General features: G+C 40.5%; 1 protein-coding gene across 7 annotated transcripts in view; it reads right to left on the bottom strand.

Moving 5' to 3' along the window:
* ARMC8 (armadillo repeat containing 8) overlaps positions 1-24,248 on the bottom strand; it is a 106,527-nt gene that overhangs the window by 14,760 nt on the left and 67,519 nt on the right. For all 7 annotated transcript variants that reach the window (XM_032629533.1, XM_032629532.1, XM_032629539.1 and 4 more), the window contains 6 exons: positions 16,353-16,435; positions 15,960-16,041; positions 11,897-11,983; positions 7,932-8,024; positions 5,626-5,775; positions 4,829-4,924 (listed from right to left, as the gene is read on the bottom strand). In XM_032629533.1, the coding sequence (XP_032485424.1) occupies positions 4,829-4,924; positions 5,626-5,775; positions 7,932-8,024; positions 11,897-11,983; positions 15,960-16,041; positions 16,353-16,435 (591 nt within the window). The remainder of the gene's footprint in view (positions 1-4,828; positions 4,925-5,625; positions 5,776-7,931; positions 8,025-11,896; positions 11,984-15,959; positions 16,042-16,352; positions 16,436-24,248) is intronic.

Raw genomic sequence — 24,248 nt, 5'->3', positions numbered from 1 at the left:
GGAGGGGTGGGATAGGGAGGGTGGGAGGGAGGGAGACGCAATAGGGAAGAGATATGGGAACATATGTATATGTATAACTGATTCACTTTGTTATAAAGCAGAAACTAACACACCATTGTAAAGCAATTATCCTCTAATAAAGATGTTAAAAAAAAAAAAAAAACAGAACTGAGAAAGTACTAAGTGCATTTGTGTGATAATGCAAGGGTCAGGGAAGGATCCTTGGAGGAAGTGACACTGAGTCCAGGAGCAGAGTAAGGAATTACTCAAAGAAAGTGACGAGAGGTGGAGATGGTGCCTGGATTCAAATAATTTTCTCCAATTTTAACCTTTCTCTTTGCTAGACTTAAGCTAATTAAGCTTGCAGGTTATAGCTAACTGAGGAGAATGTTTTCTTACTATGGCCCAAACCCTCAGATATCTTAAAGGGTGTGTGATCTTATTTTTCCTAGATTACAGCACTGCAGTAACTAGATTGTTAAGGAGTGAGTCCTGAGGTTTGAACCAAAAAAGGCTGCCTCTAGGATACAGGAAACAGAAAATGCAATTTATGATCCAAGGCACTGGGGGACTATTCATTCCAGGGTACTTAAATCATGAAGAGGAGACCTTGATATGCCCCAGAAGTGGGAGAGAGATGATCTGAGGAAGACATCAGATTTCACAGTGATCCGGTACATGGTGAGCCTGTCAGAAGTCTTGACATGCACAACACCCTTGAATTTTTCAGGACTGAGAGGAAAGCAAGGGGTAAAAACAGATTTGGACTCTAACCACAGAAAAGAATTTAAACTCACCTAGGGAAGAACTACCCCTCTCTTACCTACTAAGACAGTGGGTATAAGGGAGGATTTCAGGAAATAGTCCTCAGAATAGCCTAGGCCAGCAAGATAGGCAAGTGATTCCCCTTCTTGGAGTGTTAGAATACACCTATGCATCCTCAGGCTTGTCCAGCATGGCAGAGTGACCTAGAGTTCTGCTTTGAAGCCCACGTACTCCTTCTGTAAATATTCTCAGGAGACAAGAAACCAAATCTTAAAGAGACTGATTTAGTTCATGGGCCAAGCCAATTTAACACATGAGCTAGGGAGCAGAGATAAAAGTAACACACACACACACTCATATGAACAACTGGAATCAATGATATAGAGGTAATGATTGGCAAATTATGGCCTGTGGACAAAATACAACCCAACCCAATGCCTGTTTTGGTAAATAAAGTTTTACTGGAAGACAGCCATGTCTACATGGCTGCTTTCAGGTTAGAAGAGCACAGATGAATGGATAAAGAAGATGTGGCACATATATAAAATGGAATATTACTCAGCCATAAAAAAACTGAAACTGAGTTATTTGTAGTGAGGTGGATGGACCTAAAGTCTGTCATATAGAGTGAAATAAGTCAGAAAGAGAAAAACAAATACTTTATGCTAACACATATATATGGAATCTAAGAAAAAAAAAAAAGGGTCATGAAGAACCTAGGGGTAAGACGGGAATAAAGACACAGACCTACTAGAGAATGGACTTGAGGATATGGGGAGGGGGAAGGGTAAGCTGTGACAAAGTGAGAGAGTGGCATGGACATATACACACTACCAAACGTAAAATAGCTAGCTGGTGGGAAGCAGCCGCATAGCACAGGGAGATCAGCTCGGTGCTTTGTGACCACCTAGAGGGGTGGGATAGGGAGTGTGGGAGGGAGGGAGATGCAAGAGGGGAGAGACATGGGGATATATGTATAACTGATTCACTTTGTTATAAAGCAGAAACTAACACACCATTGTAAAGCAATTATACTCCAATAAAGATGTTAAAAAAAAAAAAAGCACAGTTGAGAAGTTGCTACAGAGACTGTATAGCCTGCAAAACTTAAAATACCTGTCTTGCCCTTTGTAGAAAGTTTGCCAACCCCTGAAATAGATAATAGAAAAATAAAAGGGGGGAAAAAAATCAATGAAACTGAAGCTGCTTCTTGGAGAAGATCAATAAAATTGATAAACCTCTAGACAGACTGAATCCAGAAAAAAGGAATTACCAATATAAAGTACAAAAGACAGTTCACTGCAAAGAATACTACAGACTTTAAAAACACAAGAGAATATTTTGAACAATTTTATGTTAATAAATTTGAAAACATAGATGAAATGGACAAATTTCTTGAAAGACATAATGTCAAAGCTCACTCAAGAAGAAACAGATAAACTGAATAGTTCTATTTCTATAAAAGAAATTGAATTTGTAGCTAAACACCTTTCCACAAAAGAAACACCAGGTCTAGATGGCTTCACTGGTACATACCACCATAATTTGAGAAAGAAAGAAGACCAATTCTTCACAAATTTTCTTGCAGAAAATTGAAGAGAGAACACTTCCACCTCATTCCCCGAGGCAAGCATTACTCCAATATCAAAAACCAGACAAAGACATTACAAGAAAGCTATTCACCAATATCATGAATATAGATGTGAAACATTCCTCACCAAATTTCAGTAAATTGAATCCAACAACATATGTAAAGGGTAATATATAATGACATTTTAATATGGTATATATCTATTTAGATCGTAGATTGCTTTCTTTATCAGTGTTTTATAGTTTTCAGCAAACAGATTCTGCACATAATTTGTGAGACTTATACATAGTTTCATTTTTTTCTGAGCTATTGTAAACGATAGTGTTTTTAAATTTTTAATTTCTACTTGTTCATGCTAGTATATAAAAATACAATTGATTCTTCTTGTGCCCTTGGTTAACTCACTGACTAGTTTTAGCTTGACTCCATGACATTTTCTACACAGACTTTCATGTTGTCTGGGAAGAGTTTTATTTCTTCCTTTTCAATCTGTATGCCTTTTATTTCTTTTTCTTGCCTCACTGTACTCGATAGCAGTTTCAGTATGATGTTGAATAGGAGTGGTAACAATGGAATACTTGTCTTGTTCCTGATCTAAGGACAGTGATAGATATGCTCGCCATCTTGATCATGGTGATTGTCTCATGGTATTAATATATGTAAACTTATCACACTGTATGCTTTAAATACATGTATCTTATTGTATATCAATATATCTCAATAAAAAAGGAAGAAAAGAATGTATCTTTTGATACTTTTGAGAAGAATTAAACTTCTAGCTAAAAACCAGACAGTTTAAGCCTCCCCAGAGTCGCCTACTTCTGGACCATCACCCAAATCTGTGAGAGGGTATCATTGTATCCTGCCAAAACACCTTTGGTGTTGGCCTTTTCTTTTGCCTTCATCCAAATCTTGCCTCACCTTTCTACCTTGCTTCGCCTTTCAAGTTCGTGGAATTCTATCTAGGTGAGCTGTCTTTGTAAACAAATTTCTATGCTCTCCAGGTAGAACAGTTTATTTTGAACACTGCCTCTTCTTTATTGTTGTGTTCCAGAAACAAATCTCATTCACCCTAATTTCAGTGATGCCTACAAGATCATAGTTTTTCTGTGTTAAATTTTTGTTAAGCAAAAAACATAGTTGTTTATTACTGAATTTCAGTAGAAATCACCTAAAACATCCATCTTAAAAGCACTTTGTCAAATCTATCACCTTTTTTGCTCACAAATTCCAACACAGCTCCCAAGTCCTACCACTCTTGCTTCCTGGACTGTTCTTCTGAAGCCTGATGAACTACTCAACTCAGGAACACAGAGGATAAGGAGCGTGGGCCCTGCAGTTAGACTTTGGGTCCAACTCTCCATGATGACCTTGGGCAAGTTTCTTCCATACATATAAGTGTACAGCTCAATGAACTGTGAAATGAACACACCCATGTAGCCAACATTTATGTCAGAAAGCTGAATATTACCATAACTTCAGATCCTGTGTTAAAAATTTAAGTTTGCAGGTGACTTTTCCTTTTATGACAAAATATATACTATGTTAAAAATCCTATAATAAATCCCAGGAACTATAGAAAAGTAATTCCCAAACTGTCTCCTGATGAACGCATAGCCTCTGTATTTTCATGCCTACCTTAAACTTGCCCTATTGAAACACAACAGAAAGTAGGGGTATGAGATAGAAATAAGGAACTGGGAAGCATGAGAATAAAGAAATAAAAGATGTCTCCAGGGCTTCCCTCGTGGCGCAGCGGTTGAGAGTCCGCCTGCCGATGCAGGGGACACGGGTTTGTGCCCCGGTCCGGGGCCACAACAGTGAGAGGCCCGCGTACCGCAAAAAAAAAAAAAAAGATGTCTCCAGCATAAGGGATTATTTCATCAGGGAATTGTAGGAATTTAAGTTCAGAGCATGGTGATATAGAGGGCTAGAAACAGTGAATCCTGGAGAAAGGATTCACTCTAGGATGGTCAGAGGTGGCCATCCCTGTAGAGACGAATAGTATGTACAGAGTGTGACACAGAGGGTAAAAGTATAGACTCTGGTCATGTTTTCTTCCATTCCAAGAGGAGGAATTCTTTTTTTTTTTTTTTCTTTTGCGGTATGCGGGGCTCTCACTGCTGTGGCCTCTCCCGTTGCGGAGCACAGGCTCCCGACGCGCAGGCTCCGCGGCATGTGGGATCTTCCCGGATCGGGGCACGAACCCATGTCCCCTGCATCGGCAGGTGGACTCTCAACCACTGAGCCACCAGGGAAGCCCCAAGAGGAGGAATTCTTGAAGAGCGTTTAAGGGGTGGTGAAGGGTCTCTCCCCTCAGAACTTTCTTGTCTCTACAGCACCTCTGATCTCAGCACCCTGTCTTTTGCAGACTTGAATACTTCAGGAGACTCCTAACTACGATCTCTCTTGGGTACTCACACTCAGAAGATATTCCTACCAAAAAAAAAAAAAAAAAAAAGGAACACATACCTGCTCTTTGACCTCAATGTTATGTTCCCCTTCCAAAATAAGGGTGACAGCTTGCATAATTTGCTTTCCATGAGTACTCATTATTTTATCTATGTGCTGCAAAACAATGGGAAACCCACAATTATGATTTGGAGAACAAAGAAAAAGACCATAGAAGAGAACAGAAGACTTCCAAAAGTTAAACAATGTACAGAGAAGACTCAGAAAACAAGTGAGGCACAGAGAAGGGAACCACCCACATTTCTTTATCTGCCTGAAGGCCGCTGACCCTGTTGCTCAGGGAACATTAGAGAACAACAAGAAAGACCCCACACCAAGGCTCAGCCTCTCCTGCTGTGACATATGCCCACTGCTCTCCATGCTGACACCTTCAGAGGTCAATCCAGTCAATGTGGGCGGGGCAGGGAGGTATCTACAGAATAGCACTGAGAAGGAGTCTCTAAAGGGAAAGAAGCTGAAGCCCCAGAGATAAGTGATTTAGGCAGAGGAGAAAACCCATCCTGGCCAGCAAATCAAGTAAAAATCAAGTAACAAGTCAAGGCAGGCTCCCATCCAGCACGGAGGAACGAGAGGACAGGCAGTGCAGGAGTGGAGGGTTAGGTGGCCATATGGTGAAACAGCTCCCAGAACACCTATGAAGGTGACAGGTCTAAACATCAACTCCTGGCTTCTCTGGGAAGGGGCAGCATTTGAATCACACTTCTGGGCAGATGTTGATGGGAGCAGAGAGGCAGGGCAATGTTTTGTGATGCATATGTAGGGGTAGCTAATCTGGAAACCTGGGTGATTTTACTTACTGGGCGAGTAGAGAGGAGATTTCTAAGAAGGCCCAATGTCTTCATCAGCACATTCAAATCTGAATCTGATAATAACCGGAATAGCTGTTCAGTACTCAAGCTTCGTAAAATATCTGCTTTTATTTTTTGTTCAGCCTGAAATGCCATATTCTGGAAGGATTAAAGAAGTTTCAAGAATCATGCCTATATTTGCATTATTAAATTATACTTTAATAGTAATTCTGATAATTTTCAAAGTATAAACAGAATCTGCAGAAAATCCTTAAGGTTAAGTCACATCATTTTTCTGATTCCTGTTAATCACCTATAATTCTGTCTGTCAGAAGAAAGGTAACTGTCACTCCTATACATACTCCTCTGTGAGCACTATGACCACTTCCTGACATGGCATCTGCATGTCTTAAGATTTCTCAAATAAATACAAAATCTACTATTATATTTTTCAAAATTCAATTTATTTAAATTAAAAAACCAAATGCTTCACCCATTTCTCCCATCCCCACCCTTACCTCTGGCAACCACCAATCTGTTCTCTGTACCTATGAGCTTGGTTACTTTTGAGAATATCCTTCTGGTCATCATGTTGCTTTGTGTTCACTTTAATAACAAAATGACTACTGACAACTATACTGTGCCATGCACTCTGAGAAAGACTTAAATGTACTCCCTTACTATGCACGAAAATAAGTAGTGTTTTTTTTTTTTTTTGCGGTACGCGGGCCTCTCACTGTTGTGGCCTCTCCCGTTGCGGAGCACAGGCTCTGGACACGCAGGCTCAGCGGCCATGGCTCACGGGCCCAGCCGCTCCGCGGCACGCGGGATCTTCCCGGACCGGGGCATGAACCTGCGTCCCCTGCATCGGCAGGCAGACTCTCAACCACTGCACCACCAGGGAAGCCCAGTAGTGGGTTTTGTTAACTTTACTGGCAGAAAACACCTACTGTGTTCACAGTTCTATGCTAGGTGCTGATCCGCTGGACCATATCATGCAGGAAGCTCTCGGGGGTAGGAGGTGTATCCAACCTACTAGCAGCCCCAGATGGGCAGGAGCTGTTTTGCTCCTTTTTCTCCTTTTTGGACACATTATGGATTACCCCACCTTAACCTAAAGCTATAATAGGTCTGAAGGAAAAAAAAAAAAAACATGGCTGATTCCAAATAATTCATACATCAACTTTTGGTATAAAAAAATCTCTTGTAAACTAGAAACGTATTATAATATGTGGTTATTGCCCTCCAGGAACTTCTTAAAATTAAGGATCTAAGACATATGAAAGATCAAGTTACCTAATAACACAAGGCAACATGGCAGAGCAAAAAGAGTACTGAGTTGGGTGTCAAGAGACCCAGGCCAAAGAGAATTCCAAGGTTATATATTTTGTGGACAGAGAACATAATAACTGATAATATGGAAACTGATGACAATAAGATAGTTAATATGAATTTGAGGAGTGGGATAAATTCAATTTTCAACATTAAAACTGTGCTTGTCAGGGAGCCCTCAAATGAAGTCCCATTAGCCATTTAAGTGATAGACCTGGTGAATAGGGTACAGTTCCATCTGGATATGTATATTCCAAAGCAACCTCTACTATTAGGGGGAGTTGAACCCATGAGAGTAGATGAAGTCCCTGAAACTGTAGTGTAAAGGGAAGTAGAAACTGGGAACTGAAACTCGGGGGAATGTTCCCTGAGAAAGAGGTTGAAAAGGAGGCTAAGTACAAAGGGAGGTGAAAAAAAAAAAAAATTAAGTCCTGGGAAAGAGTTTCAAGAAAGAGAAGTGCCAAAAGCTGGTAAGTTAAGGAGAAAAATAACTGTGAATCTACTACATTCAGTGCTTTCTTGGAAGATGATTATTTCCATCCAAAGTTTGTGTGAAAAGACAGCAGATATAGCACAGTACAGGGAGATGAATATGGGCTTGGGACAGGTTCAGAACCCATTTCCATCATTTATTAGCTGTGAGGCCTTAGATGATTCATTTACCTTCTACGTTCCAGTTTCCCAATTGTAAGGTGGATATATACCAATATAATGTAAAATAAAAATTAGAGATAGCAAATATAAAACACCTAGTTTAGTGTCTGACACACAGTATTGAATTATAACTACTCTAATTATGTTTAAAAAATTCATGGAGAATTACTCTATTTTCAATTTCAATAAATTTTATTTTAAAAAATTGTAAGGAAAAATGGTTCTCTGACTTCATAGTTATATAGTTATAGTTATATATATAGACATTTCAAAAACACATTCTTTAGTTTTAACTTTGATAACTGCTCCCTTCTCTTTGTGAAACATACCATTAAAGCCCAAATTCCATTCACTCGTAAAGCAGGATTTTCACTTTGGGTTAATCCACAAAGTAGCTCTACAGCTCCCGATTCTAAAATTGGCTGTGATTGGAAAGGAGAAAAAACAGTTTTAAAGTCAAGTTTGTTTACTAAGTGTATATATACCCTGGCACTCTGATTCCTATTTCTTTCCTACTCTTACCCAATTCCAAGCAACCTTCACAAAGCAGGCAGTGAGGCAGCCATAAAGATCACCTTGATTCCAGTCTTACCCCTAGGTTCTTCATGACATTTTTCTTTTTCTTAGATTCCATATATATGTGTTAGCATGCAGTATTTGTCTTTCTCTTTCTGACTTACTTCACTCTGTATGAGGTAAAATAGATAGCTAGTGGGAAGCGGCCGCATAGCACAGGGAGATCAGCTCGGTGGTTTGTGTCCACGTAGAGGGGTAGGATAGGGAGGGTGGGAGGGAGGGAGACGCAAGAGGGAAGAGATATGGGGACATATGTATTTGTATAACTGATTCACTTTGTTATAAAGCAGAAACTAACACACCATTGTAAAGCAATTATACTCCAATAAAGATGAAAAAACAAACAAAAAGAATAAGAATGATGGAAAAAAATCTTTTAAAAAAATCACCTTGAGAAGGTCAAGAACAATGACTCTCTCACAAATCCAAAAACCAAAATAAACCCTATTGTTTCCTTTTTCTCTGCAGTCCTGAAAGGCTCAGGAGATACCCTAATTCTGTGTACGTTTCACACATACCCTTATGATCCCATTACCTATCCATATTCTTCTCACCCTCCTCTGAGAGGGCCACACCTGCTTCATGCAGCATGTGTCTCAGGTGTCCTTTACAAGTTGTGACTATGAAGCAATATGGCTGGTTTAGAATGGAACTGTCTTCCTTACAAATTGCTAATCTTATTCATCAATATGTTGTAGAATTCATCTTTTAGAACTACTTTCAGGACTATCTATCAATCATACAAGCAAAACAGTCTTGTACTTTTATGGTCATATCACATTTTATACCTAAAATAGCATGCGTTAGTCTGACTACTTAACTTATGATACTTGGTTGAAAATAGTTTCTAAAAAATTCAAGCCTTAGAGGACTGATGTACCATCACTAACAAATGCTTAGAAGGCCATCTTTCAAGTGGATTCTAGAAATGTCTTAAGCAATGTAGATTTATATACAAATTGTGCAGTTATTTTTAAAAAAGTTTTATTTTGAAATAGGTTCAAACTTATAAAATAGCAAGACTAATATAAGGAACTTCCATATATTCTTCTCCCGGATTCACCAATTTTTAAAAACATCTTTATTGGAGTGTAATTGCTTTACAATGTTGTGTTAGTTTCTGTTATATGACAAACTGTATCAGTTATATGTATACATACATCCCCATATCCCCTCCCTCTTGCATCTCCCTCCCACCCTCCCTATCCCACCCCTCTAGGTGGTCACAAAGCACTGAGCTGATCTCCCTGGGCCATGTAGCTGCTTCCCACTAGCTATCTATTTTACATTTGGTAGGGTACATATGTCACTGTTACTCTCTCACTTCGTTCCAGCTTACCCTTCCCCCTCCCCGTGTCCTCAAGTCCATTCGTACATCTGCGTCTTTATTCCTGTCCTGCCCCTAGGTTCATCAGAACCTTTCCGCCCCACCCCCCCCGACTCCATATATATGTGTTAGCATACGGTTATTTTTTGCGGTATGCGGGCCTCTCACTGTTGTGGCCTCTCCTGTTGCGGAGCACAGGCTCCGGATGCGCAGGCTCAGTGGCCATGGCTCACGGGCCCAGCCGCTTCACGGCATGTGGGATCTTCCTGGACCGGGGCACGAACCCGCGTCCCCTGCATCAGCAGGCGGACTCTCAACCACTGCGCCACCAGGGAAGCCCTAGCATATGGTATTTGTTTTTCTCTTTCTGACTTACTTCACTCTGTATAATAGACTCTAGGTCCATCCACCTCACTACAAATAACTCAGTTTCGTTTCCTTTTATGGCTCAGTAATATTCTACTGTATATATGTGTCACATCTTCTTTATCCATTCATCTGTTGATGGACACTTAGGTTGCTTCCATGTCCTGGCTATTGTAAATAGAGCTGCAATGAACATTGTAGTACATGACTCTTTTTGAATTTTGGTTTTTTCAGGGTATATGCCCAGTAGTGGGATTGCTGGGTCATATGGTAGTTCTATTTGTAGTTTTTTAAGGAACCTCCATACTGTTCTCCATAGTGGCTGTATCAGTTTACATTCCCACCAACAGTGCAAGAGGGTTTCCTTTTCTCCACACCCTCTCCAGCATTTATTCTTTGTAGATTTTTTGATGATGGCCATTCTGACCTGTGTGAGGTGATACTTCATTGTAGTTTTGATTTGCATTTCTCTAATGATTAGTGATGCTGAGCATCCTTTCATGTGTTTGTTGGCAATCTGTATACCAGATTCACCAATTTTTAACGTTGCCATATTTGTTTTATCATTATGTCTCTCATTCTACACACCCATATCCACATTATTTATCTTTTTCTGAACCCTGTGAAAGTAGAATGCAGGCATCATGCCACTTTACCCTTAATACTTCAATGAGTATTTCCTAAGAACAAGGATATTCTCTTAGATAACCAAAGAACACTTACCAAATTCAGAGAAACTGACATTACAACAATACTTTTTCTGAATCTATAATCCATATTCCCATTTTGTCAACTGGCCCAATAAATGGTCTTATACCATTTCCTTCCCTTCCAGTTAAGAGTCCAGTTTATTTTTAATATTAAAAAAATCAATCATATTAACGATCCTATACCTGACTTCATCTAACTTACTTTCTAACTAGACCCTAAATATTCTGAAGGTGGATCTGAGGCAACATAAGAGCTGTTCAGGATGATTAAAAGTGTTGCACTGACTGCAACCAGATCATCCTCAGCCGAGACCCCCACCACCAGGGCAGAGGAACAGACAAAAGCTCTGGTATCCTATCTCGCCTTCCCCTTCCTTCAGAACAACTGACGGAAGTTGTTTCTCCCTTTTCGTTCCAAGATTTCTGCTTGCTGAATAATTGTCTCTGAATCTCCACCTTGTTAGTAATGTCTTCCTAACAGTCAAAAGCCTGAAGGTGTTACAATGCAGAAAGACATTCATCAAAATGGGACAACTAAATGTACTTAATAATGGATGGTGTCTAAATCTAGTTCACGATTGGACAGGTCAGGGATATTTTAACACGATAAAACTAATGGGACGACTAAATGTACTTAATAAAGGATGGTGTCTAAACCTAGTTCATGATTGGGCAGGCCAGAGATATTTTAACATGATAAAACTGTATCTGTAAGGTTTCCCCCCTCCTTTATTAAAGTTTATTTCCATTTCCCTATTATAAAAATAATGCATGCTCAAACAATTTATAAAATGCATAAAAGAAGGGGAAAAAAAATCCCCAAATGTAATCCTTCCCTAAACAACTACCATTAACATTAAAAATTAAAAAGATTATTTTCCAATGCCAGCAGTTATCTCTTGAAATGATCTGTAATCCTGGTTTACAAAATTGGGTCTTAATGTATTCTTTAGTACATATAATTTGAAAATAGTCTATTACTTGTGTAATTATTTCCTACATTTGCAGTTGTAGGCAGTTTAGATTGACTGCAAGCTGTAATATCTTTTAAATACACTTCATATGCCAGGCAGAAAAGGGATAAGAGGAAATGATAATCATATTTTTAAATGATTTAATACGCACCCCCAAACCAAACAATTCAGAAATAGCTTTTAAGCACCAATCCTCAAATTTCAATGTCAACTACTGTGAAAACTATTTAACTAAACTCTAGTTAAATAGTTAAAAAACTATTTAACTAAACAACTACTGTGAAAACTATTTAACTAAAACTAAACTAAAAGTCATCTAGGAAGAGAAAATCAACACTAACCTCTTTACTTGGAGAAAATTCAAGAAGAAGATTACATAACATGGAAGATGCTACTACTAGGATTTCATCTGGTGCATTTTGTAAAACCTGTGGGATTAAAAATAAAAGATACTATTAATGGTTTGCAACCATGGGGTAAGATCACAAGAATAAATGAGAACAAAAACAATTTATCTTTCAAACTGATTTCTCATATTGGAGAGATAGGAAAGATCCACTTGACATCGAGTGAAACTTTACATAGTGCTGTCATTATGACTGACTAAGGCCCTCACATCTATCTTGCTGGAGAAGAAGCTACAGCCCCACTTCCAGGATGGGGGCTGCTACATGGAAAAGGAGATAGACACAAGTCAGGGAGCGGGTGCTCTATGTAAAAAGTTTGAAGACCACAGAACTGTTTTAGGGCAAGTTAACCCAATTTACTCCACCATATTCAGGCCACTTATGAAACCACAGAATTGCCCGAGGACCTGAGACTTTCTGATGTCTCTGGAAAGACTTGTTTGACTAGGAACATGGATGGATCAAGCCACTACTCAGGCAGGGCAAGGTGGGGAACTGGTTCTCAGGACTGGAATCACACAGTCCTGGTTCCAACCCTCACTCCTCCACTTACTAGACGTGTGAACTTAAGCACATTTCTTAACCTCTCTGAGCCTTCAAATTGAGGAAAATAACACTTCCTTGATGGGACTATTTAAGATTAAATGTGATTTGGTGAATAATAAGGGAAGCGGCATAGCATCACAGTTAAGAACACAGAATGCTTGAGTGCAAATTTCAGCTTAACCACTAACTAGGTGTATGAATTCCTTGGTTATGAAATGGGGATAATAATAGTGTCTGCTTCATAGAGTTTATGTGAAAATTAATATTTGAAAAGATTTTACAACAGTAATTGTCACACAGTAATGGTTATATAAATAAGGTTTTAAAAAAGGTAACTTACTGCCATAATTGTTGTCAGGTACATAGCAGTTATACAGCAAACTAACTGCCATGGACTCTTACTCAACTCAGAAAACAACACAGCATGATGACAAAGGTTCATTGCCATTAGCTATTATCAGAACCTCCTCTTTCTAGATTCTAAGAGAGAAGGCTTCAAAAACACTACCACGTATACGCAATATCCACTTCAAATAAATCCTTTGCATTTGGAATCAGACCAGGATGAGGTTTATGATCCCAAAAGTAATCCTAGGAGCTCTAGTTAGGCAAATGGAAATGGATCATCACAAAAAATTCAGAGAGTTAAATATATTATCAGCTAAATCAAGTCTGAGGTTTCCAAGTTAAAAACAAGCAAGAATTACAAAATGGAAGCAGTTCTCCTAAGATACTGTGTTTTAACTCTTCTGTGAATCATTAGCTAGTTGATAAAGATCACATCTCATATACGATGCAGGCTGATCTCTGTGTGTGCCACAACCCACTTTAACACCCTTTTCACCCTTCCCTTCCTTTGCCATGCCCTTCCTATGTCTCTCTGGTATATACTCTATCCATGCCTTAAGGCTGTCCCATTCCAGAAGCCTCCTTGGAGCCCTTCCAATCAGAAGTCATCCTATCCTCCCCTGAGTGCCCACTGCTACTGTCTGTGACCTCTCTTACTACTGTTCACTTTCAAATTCTTTGTGCAGCCCTGCCAACCTCTTTTCCTACTAACAAATTTAAGCTTCTTGAAGGAATAATCTATAATAATATCTATAGTCTAATTTATCCAGGCCTGTATCAACTAAATGGCATTGCACAAAGTGGGTGCTCAATGAATGCTTTTGAATTAAGACAAACAATCATTTTCCAAAATTATACTACTTAGAATCATTGACTGAAATAAGTGAGCGCCTATCAAGGCTTTTAAAAGGTTGCTTTGTTTCTGGTCTATGTGCTGGGGAATTTGCAATCATATGAATTCAGAGCAGGGTATTTTTTGGGGAGGGGCATTCTGTGTTTTGTTAAGAAGAAAAAAATGACTTTAAAGATGTGTAACTTTTAAAAGAAACATTAATAAATGGCTATTACTTGTTTTAAAAAGTCGCTTTGCTTGACATGATTCACTTTTTAAAGTATTATTTATTGTTTTAGAGATTAATCTGCTTTTGTAAGTTTCATTTTCAAATTACATAATAAATTAAAACAGAAGATTCTATGAAATTCTTAAAAGCATTTACTCACTACAGTATAAGATATAACATGTGAAATTCAGAAGTTGACATCTGACACTGACCAAACAGAATTTCACCAAAATAAGAACAAAAAATAATCACAAATAAAAGTTTTAGCTAAAATCAAATGTCTACTCTCTTGTGGTTTGCTAACCAACATTTAAAAACGTGGAAAAAGAATCAATAGACATGCAAACAGCCTCTGAACTAAGAGAAACCTAAAAGTATCTGAAATAAATCACTCATTTACTTCCAGGCTTTTAATACTATACTTTAAATGTGCAACATAGTAGTAGTTTGATAGTAATTATACCCACATGTAACCAAATGCTCAAAATCCTTTTAGACTGCTCACCAGACCTTTGTCCAGGTAGAACTAGTCAAAAACCATATGTTGCTTCTTTCTGATCCATATGAGAGAGGGGTACCAAGCTGAGCAATCAGAGAAAATGTCTCCAGAGAAAATATTTGGAAGTTATTTTGGGAAACAGGAGAGCACTTTTAAAAATCTTGAATGGGGACTTCCCTGGTGGCACAGTGGTTAAGAATCCGCCTGCCAATGAAGGGCACACGGGTTCAAGCTCTGGTCCGGGAAGATCCCACATGTCGCGGAGCAACTAAGCCCACGCGCCACAACTACTTAGCCTGTGCTCTAGAGCCCGCAAACCACAACTACTGAGCCCACGTGCCACAACTGCTAAAGCCCACGCGCCTAGAGCCCGTGCTCCGCGATAAGAGAAGCCACCGCAGTGAGAAGCCTGTGCACCGCAACGAAGAGTAGCCCCCGCTCGCTGCAACTAGAGAAAGCCCCCACACAGCAACGGAGACCCAACGCAGCCAAAAAAAAAAAAAAAAGTTAAAGTGATATGTTTAAGAAAATTGTTTTGAATGGACAGAATCAATAAATCAAGATTAAGCTGCTATGAAAAAGGTGCAATCTAAGAACAAGCAAGAGTGGCAACAGTAAAATCCCTTTACTAAGGAGAGCGTAATGTTTCTGTTCACGCTACTCCTCTCTGGAAAATCCTCCTGACTTCCTTTTGCATTCAAAGCTACTTTGTAATCTTCCTGCCTGAAGCCTCCCCCAACTATTTCTACCATACTTATGCCTCTATTATAACCTGAGGCTTTAAGCTGGGGGCAAGAGCTCTGCAGTAAAGTCTTGGTAGACTTACTGTGCCCAGAGGCTTTCACAGTAGATACTAAAAAGCAAAACAAAAACCCAAAAGCTTAAACAAATGAATCTGTTGATTAAATGCAAGGTGTATAGTTACTTAAAAAAAAGAAAAAAGATGGTGAGACTAAGTTGACCTGTGGTTCTATACTGTATCAGGGATAACATTATTAGTAGCAACCTGTGCATATTCTAAGTCTCAATTCAGATAATTATTTGACCTAAACCACCTTTTTCTTTTTTTTTTGGCCCTCAAGGAAAGACCTTTAGGTCTTAACAAAGAAGTCATTCTGGAATAGAGAGGCAGGAAGTAATAATTGTTTTAAAAAATATCCAGGGATTGCCAAAAGACTAAGAGCAGGTTATATCTGTAAATGGCTGATTCCTTTCCTTTTTATAATTAAAAATTACAAAGATGACTCTGCATATAAGTCTAAAGTGTAATACTAGACACACAGGGAGATCAGATGAGTAACTAGAGTTTCATTTAATGAAAGAAAGCCAGGCATGTACTTCCCCTGTCACACACGAGATGCTGACCTCAGAAATACATTCTGCACGTTCTAAAGAGGCTTAAAACCTCACATCTGAGGAGATAAATGTTCAAAACGCTTTAACATAAAAATCAGATACACTCCTAGACCAGAGAGTGCTGTCAGCTACCTCACACACTAAAGGCTCGGTGGGAATAGGTGTGGACTTGCTGCTTTCTTCTTACCTTCATTAAAGGTTTCCACACGGCGTGATCCTGGAAACTGGTTCGAAGCTGCTGCACAGATCTAGATAAACTGTGCAAACATCTACAAAGAATAATCAAAATTAGCTTCACAAGAAGCCGAAACTTTTACTTTTCAAACACACCGCTTGGCATTGCACAATTACTAATATACACTTCAAGTTTATCTACAGACATCGTTAATTCAACTACTTCAGGACTTCACAGGCTTTTCAGGCTAGCTTCTCTGTTAAACAGTGTTACGCACTGTATGAATTCACCTGAGAATACTTTCAAGTAACATTTGGATTCTGTGCTTACTCGGTGAAGGTCCGGAAAGGACACAGGTTAAACACACGGCAAAGGATTTTTATTCAGGCCATTTAAAGCTCATACCTGACGGCAGCTAACCGCACCTTGACACTAGACTCAGACAAGCCAGTCACAATTCGGTCCATCATATTTTCAGTCTCAATGATCTGGAGAAAAAGGTTAATGCTGCATAAATAACAACACGAAGATGACAAACTTCACTGCTTGTAAATGCAAGTATGTTAATGTCCATTTTAAGTTAATGTTTTCAGCAAGAGTTTTTGCCTCTGGAACAATCATTCTGCAGTGGGGGCAGGCAGCTCATCAGAAAGGTAGGGCTACCCCACCAAGAACCTGCCAGACTGAATGACAGGCTTATGGGCAGATTATGTTTCTTCATTTATTTTTAAAGACACTTAAAACAATAATTACATGTGATAAATATTGCAGAGGTGTTGCATAAACAGTATTGAGAAAAAGCAAGATACGACTGAACCACCATTGGGCAGGTTCCTGCCAGAGTTTCTCCTGCCAGAGTGAGTTTCTTGAAAAATCATGGTCCACACTCAGCCCTTATGAAAAGAAATCTGTGGGTTTCTGACAGAGCCACCCTGTGGCTACTTTCTTCCCAAGCAAGTGGAAATTAAGCTAAATATTTAGAAAAGTAATCCTTGCCAACTTTCACTGTAGCACCAAGTCCTGCTACATGTAATCATTACAATCATGAAGATTTATTATTTTTTTAAAATTTAAAAACAAGATAGCCTACGATTTTCCTTCATTAAACAATGCATAGATACAAAATAGTGTGTGGAAGAAATTAAGTTTAATTTGTGTGGTCCTATGGAAATATAGCATATTAAGAAAAAATGCTAATGCTATCAAAACACAAATATTAACAAAAACAACTATTATTTGTTGAGTACTTCTATGTGCCAGGCATTGTGCTAATAAGCATGTTACATTATGTGACTTAAGCCTTTTGTAGGCATTATTATTCCCCATCAGCACATTAGGAAATTGAAGATTCTAGATAATCCAGAGTTTGCTTAGGATCACGGAGCTGAGACAGGAATCCAGGCATCTGACTCTGGAGTCCTTATGCTCAGCCATGCTTGTAACACTGCCCTGGTTAGAGCAGTCCTGTGCTCATCAGGTAGTTCCCAGTGTGGGCAACACATTAATGGGAGTCATTACTTTCACCTGGGAGAACACCTGGCTGGGGGAACATGTAGGAAGATCACCTGTGGAGTTTAACAAAGTCCCAGGCCAATTAAATCAGATTCTCTGTGGCGGGGCCTAGGCACCTGTATTTTTTTAAAAAGCTCCTCAGTTAGAGTCCAGTGTGCAGCCAAGGTTGAGGGTCAATGCCCTAGACTAAAATGAGAGGAGTTAAAGGCTGACCTCAGAACAGGAGAGGGTGAGAAATCTCAGGATGTTCAAGCCGAGTGGGAAGAGAAGAAAACAGAGTTGAAATGAACAGTGCCTGAGAGAAGATTACCAACTATTAGGAACAGAGAACCACACTGCAGTTGTAGGGCAGAAGGAATGGTCATTTTTTAAAAACATAGTGATTTGCAGGTTCCAAGGTGGCTGAAGAAAACTTACATATTGATCTATTTCTCACTCCAGACCAAACCTAATCTCACCGTTACCTTTATGCACATCCACCCTCTGTCCTCATTGTCACTTCCAGCCCCGGAACGTCTGCCTATCTATCGGACCCTCATATGCCTTTCTTTCTCACCTGGATGCCCTGCTCAGATACTCCACATATTAGATTCCTTTCCACTGTCCTCCCATAACTCATTCCTGCTTCAGATCCCAAACTGCTGGTATTACAGTAGAAAAACCACCAAACCTGGCTGCCTGGTCTCTCAGGGTACGCCATCCCCCCTCAGTGGAGTCCTCACCGAGGGCCCGCCAGCCTTGCACTCCCCTGCAGGAGACTCCCACACTCCTTAGGATGTTTACCTCCTACCTCTAACGCTCCCTACCTCCCTCACACCCTCAGTCCCTCTGAGCTCACCTCATTTTTGCAGGGACATTGCTTTCTTTCTGGGACACAGGTTGCCTCAACTTCCCCCTTTCATTAACGTGTCTCCATACCTCTCTTCTTCACTCCTGTATTGTTGAAGCTGGGTACTTACAGCTCAAAGCCCTGCCCCCTCCCCCACCCCTTTCTTGCATCTTTACTCTGCCCTACGCCACCGGATCTTCTTCCTCAGCCTGCCCCACCTCCCATTCCCACTCCTATTTAAAAGACATAAGTGCCCAAACATTAACCTCTTTAAGCTACAGACCTCTCACCCCTTCCCTTCCTTAAATGGACGTGTCCCAAAGCTCTGTTCATCCTTACTCTACTTAAATGGCAGTGCTGTGACATCAAAATCAGCTTGATATGGGTAATTCTCTTTCCTGACCTCTAGCTTCATATTTCCAACTGCCTGCTAAACACAAACATAAGTTCCACAATGTTTGGTGGAACGTCTAACTCATTATGTCCCATGCTGAGTTTATCTTCCCTCCCTAAGCCTGCTCTTTCTCTACATCTGTCTGTCGCTCTGATAGTGTTATTATTCTCCCAGTCACCCAGGCACTACATTTGTGCTAATTTTGACTCCATCTCTTCCTGAATACCCAATCAAGTGATTTTGCACTGTACGCCTTATATTCATTTCTTTACTAGTCTCAGTCCAATAAACTAGTTAGGACCTTATTACTATTTGTTTGGGATTATAGTGTTTTCCAAGTTATCTAATCTTTTGTGCTACAGCAACTGTCAAAGACTGGTAGACTGACAGGTTACTTCAATCAAGGACTAGCCACTGTTCTTGAAAAAGACAAGGCCAAACCAGGACCTTTAGCATGGGAAGGAAATTAAAACTTGGGGCAAAAGTTTTAGGCACTGGATAGCTAGATGCAGAAGTCTGAAAGCTCCTTCCCAGTGGCTTGGGAAATAAATTTTACTTGAGAATAAGAAGGGATAACTTGGGAGAAACAGCTGCCTGTACTGAGTGTAACTACATTATCAGAAAATAAAGTGATGGGGGCTGGGGCAGAGACAGGGACACATGATTACTCTCCAAGAACTGAGAAATACTATTAGACTGGCTTCTGGTGCTTAAGAAACCTGGGCATGGGAAAGACTTGAAAGAGACTTCTGGATAATATTGACCGGCCACATCTAACCAAAGATGTAACTCTGCCAAGGCACAGGACAGGTGTAGCAATCATGTAGGCGTACAGACTCGCTCTATGCTTCTGAGCAACTCAATTGACCTCTCTGGGCCTTCAGTAAAATGAGAGGATAGAGCAATGATTATTTTACCTCCAATTCTTTGCAGTCAGGTAAATAAAAACTGTGTTAGTCTGTTTGGGCAAAACTATCCTGTTGTTCAGAAGTGACATGGGAAGCAAGGCTGGTTAGAAGAGACTGGAGATGGTGCAGGACAGGGGGACAAAATCAGGGAGTAGGCAAGGAAGGGCAAACAGGGCACAGCTCCTATTTACATACCCGCATTTACCTATTCAGCAAATATCTGACTGTCCACTGAGTGCTAGGCATGGTTTTAAAACTGGAAGATACAATGCGGGAGACAGAGCCCTTGTTCCCACCAAACTTACAGCGTTGAACAAGCAAGTGCAATTAACTATTCAAGTGCTATGCCACTTGAATCCATGTCAGAAAGAGCTGACACAGCCATCGGGCTTAAGGCAAACAGAGTGAAATAAGCACAAAAGGTTAAGTAGGGAAAACATCCATTGTCAAGAATGGGAGTTTTACTATAGGCTGGGAAGTGGCCATTAATGACCTTACCAGAGAATGTTCTGGCTCAGGCCAGAGGACACTGGAGAACTATGTTAGTGGTCAGTCACTGCAACATGGAGTGGAGCTTTGAGCTTTCTCTCAAGTTTCTCGGGGGTGTGGTGGCTGACACTTTGGGCTGGAGGATAGCTATAGGTGGCTGGAAAACTTTTCTCCTGATTTAGGATATAAAACAGTAGGACTATCTGGAAGTATATTCCCTTCAGACTACAGGTCATAGTCTATCAAAATATCTGCAGTAGGAGGCCAAGATCTGTAACTATATTCGTCATGGAGGAAGTTCAGTAACGCTACTAGGTTTCCAGAAAGCACACTTGAGTGTCTGATCTACTTTCTCCCTCAAGATATATCAGTCAGGGAGCAAGTGGGTGACAATGATGCAAAATCAGAATGTGAAATGAATCTAGGATTCTAATCCAGAAGAGTATCCTAAGAGGCTACGTGAACGAGCAACATGACCTAACCGCACTTGTAGCCTTGAGTCTACTGAGAGAATTACAGTGAGTACACTAACCAAAATGAGGATAAAAATGTGATTAGGAGGTAGGGAAAGGTTTGGAATCAAATCCACAGAAAAAATTTTCATGTCAGCTGGGAAGGAATTGGCAGTGGCCACTGCCATAGCCCTCTGACCCACACGAAGGTCTAACAGAGCACTAGACAGCTTCTCGGATCTGGGCTTGGAAAGCCAAGTACAACAAAACACATTTTCAACGACCCCAGTACCGTGCTGTAGAGCCTCGATAATAATGGACCGCCAAGTCCTAGCCCCCACAAAGGATCTTTAGGTCTTTCCAGGATATAAGCGCAACGCCAAGTGGGGCCTGAAGTCGTTGTGCCTCATGATTCTTGTTGGTGATCCCTCAGCCATAGCTCAGCAAATATACCCTGCGGCATAGCTTGTTGAATCTGCTTTAAAAGAGAGAAACAGAGAGAGAGAGAGAGAGACACAGACACTGTGCCTGGCCGGGAGGAATATCAGTAGTGGCCTGAATCTTCAGAGTGGAGGAGCCATCTCTCTATCTCTGCTCTTTTAGAGGACTGGTTTGTACATTTAACTATAGAATTAAATCCCATCAAATATGCTGTACCCTAAACTGACCACACTTTAGGTCAGTGGACTAGGTGCTGTGTACCTCTCTGCTGGTGTCTTCATAACTACATGCTTTTGCTAAGCTTTCTGTCTCTGACATTGCAGCTCTTGTAGGAGTAGATGGAGATCTACTGGAACAGCATCTGAGGCCCCTGTCTTGGGACAGGAGATCCCTACAGCCTCGGGGAGAGAAGGGTAGTCAGCTTAGAGGGTCATGGGGAAAATGCAGAACCCAGATAATCCTAAGGCAGAGGTTCATGGCATACATGGGAATGTTAACAAGATAAAGGTGGCCTTAGCTTAAAAGGGAATTCCCTAGCCCTCCATGAGCACTAGTGGATCCATAATTAAGTTGTGGCCAAGTCATATACCATCTCTTCCTCAGAAAACTGAAGGATTACAGTTAAAACAAATAAACAAACAGAAAGACAAGACACGGCTATTCTTCCAGCAAGACCCAGGATGAAGCATTTTCCAGGTACTACAAACTTCAGAGTGGACTCTGAACTGTGACGAAACCAGATCAAGCAGAAGATGTGGAAAGTGAAACCACAGATTCTTAGTGGTGTCACCAAACTTCTCAGACAATTCAAAGCAGGTGGGCTCACAGTCAAGGGAGTTGGATTTTCTTAATGTCAATTACTTATGCTAATGTGCACAATGGCCAGGCAAACACAATTTAATTCCAAAGGGGCTTTTGTGAAAGGTTCCTAGAAAGAGTTCCAACAGAGGATAACAAGACAGAACTCTCCAGAAAGAGTGAAGACTTGGAATCAAACTTTGTAAGTCAGGAGAGGCAGCCATCTAAGATCTAAGATGATAAGGTACCAAATCCAGAAAGTCTAGTCAAAGCAGCAAGGACTAAGCAGTCTAGCAGAGTGTAGCACAAGGAGGTCAGGAAGAAAGAGTAGGTGTGGCAAGGAAAAAGGATCTACAAGAGCCCTGAACCTGTTAGCTGTAGGTGGCAATGCTTCAGTTTCATAACTGTCAATGTAGATGGGTCTCAGGGCACACACTTGCGTCTTTCCTACTTGGGGCCACTTACTTAAGGTCCAGCCCCTCATCTAACTTATCTTTTTTAAAGATGAGCCCTATGAACACAAGATCGGATGACAGTGCAGTCGACTGGCTTTGGAAATGAGGTAGAGGCTGGGAGGAAGGAGAAGGGTTAAGAGATAACAAAGTAAACACTAGAGTGAGATAAACATGTACAGCCAGCTGATCTGGTAGACTGAGTAGCATTGGTAAGGGACTGGGGAGGGATCTATTCCTAAAAATGGAAAACCAACTTTCCTAGGTTTTAGGATGTGACCATTCTGATTTTGCCACAGAATACTTAAGGATATGCTGCCATGCATACCATGGAAATGCTTGAGTACTTAATATTTATAATTCCTGAGTACATCCTCATGCCATGTCCCCTTTATTAAAACAAAGCAAAGCAAACAAACAAAAACCCCCAAGAGCACATGGCCTTTCATGAATCAAGCAAGGGCAGCTGCAGTGCTTGCTCCTAAACAAGTTCAACTGGGAAACCAATCCTCTTTCTGCATTCTTCTGCATGGTGTTAATGGCAGCAGATACAACTCTCTGAAAGAACTAAATCCATTTACGGCTGTTAATTTTTAGTTGAATAATGTTAAAATCTACAGAGGTCTTAGAAATAAACTCATCCACCTTCTTTAGTTGACAATGAGGTCTTTGAAATTCAGAAATATTAAGTCACTGGTCCAGGTTCTCTAGGCAAATCTGAGGCAGAGCTGGGGCTCCACCTCGTTTTCTTACTTCCAGTGTGAGGTCCTTTCTACTCACTGCACTTAAGGATAAGATTTTTGCTTAGCCTTAGTAACTAAGTTGAGGCCTGAATTTGAAAATGAGGAAAGAAGAGAACTTAAAAAGTCAGCAGTGCTGTGCGAACTACATATTATATACTGACATCCTAGGCCAAAAAAGATGAGCATATACTATAAAAGGCAAGAGAGGTCATCATTAATAAACTGGACTGACAAGGAAAAAAGAAAAGGTACAACTCACAGGACTTACAAGAGAGAAAAATGACAAATCAACCATTCAGCTTGGGTTGGAGTATAAACGCCAAAGGTCAGAAAGGTTGCAAGTCAATGAAGAAAAGTTAAGAAAACACTGTGAAGAAACCACGAGAGTGAGTTCCACTGACTTTTAAATTCAATTCCCTTATAATCTGATCTCCATTCTAAAATCAGGATCTAGCTTCAGCAGATACCACCTAAACAGAACTAATATCCTACTGTTCTCAGGCCACAAGCCCCATCTGCTCTGGATGAGAACTGCAGGTTTTCCCAACCACAGCCTATCCTATGTCATATCTTTGCCACTGCTCCAATTTAAGATTTCTGACATTTTCCTCTAGTAAATATTTAAAAAATAAAGGGTAGGGCTTCCCTGGTGGTGCAGTGGTTGAGAGTCTGCCTGCTGATGCAAGGGACACGGGTTCGTGCCCCGGTCCAGGAAGATCCCACATGCCGCGGAGCGGCTGGGCCCGTGAGCCATGGCCGCTGAGCCTGTGTGTCCGGAGCCTGTGCTCCGCGACAGGAGAGGCCACAACAGTGAGAGGCCAGCGTACCGCAAAAAAAAAAAAAAAAAAAAAAAAAAAAAGGGTAGTTTTTACCAGAGGCTCTTTTTTTTTTCCTAAAAGATCACAGCTTCTCTTAGGACAGACTACTGATCAAAACATTGTATTCTGGAGTCTCAGTAAACATTTTACAAAGCATTTCTTCCCTTCTCTCAGTCTTCTATTGCTCTTTACATCCACATTCATACCAGACTTCTCTAACTCCACAATCTTGGGAGACAGGGGGTTGGGAGAAATGCTGGGTTGGCCCAAAACTTCGTTTGGGTTTTTCTGTAACATCTTAGCCAGAGAAATTGAAAAACAAAACATCATAAGAGTTGATCTGCAGGGCCTCCTTTTGGTCCTTTCTCTTGAAGGCACTGAACTAAATTAACATCTAAGCTCTCCTGCAGGTCTAAGCCTGGGAGCAGTTATCACTTCACTTTAGAAGTGAGGACAAAGAGGAGG

Source organism: Phocoena sinus, chromosome 4 (genome assembly GCF_008692025.1).
Source record: "Phocoena sinus isolate mPhoSin1 chromosome 4, mPhoSin1.pri, whole genome shotgun sequence".
NCBI classification, from domain to species: domain Eukaryota; kingdom Metazoa; phylum Chordata; class Mammalia; order Artiodactyla; family Phocoenidae; genus Phocoena; species Phocoena sinus.
Note: the sequence above shows the minus strand (reverse complement) of the source record. Positions and strands in the feature narration are given on the sequence as shown.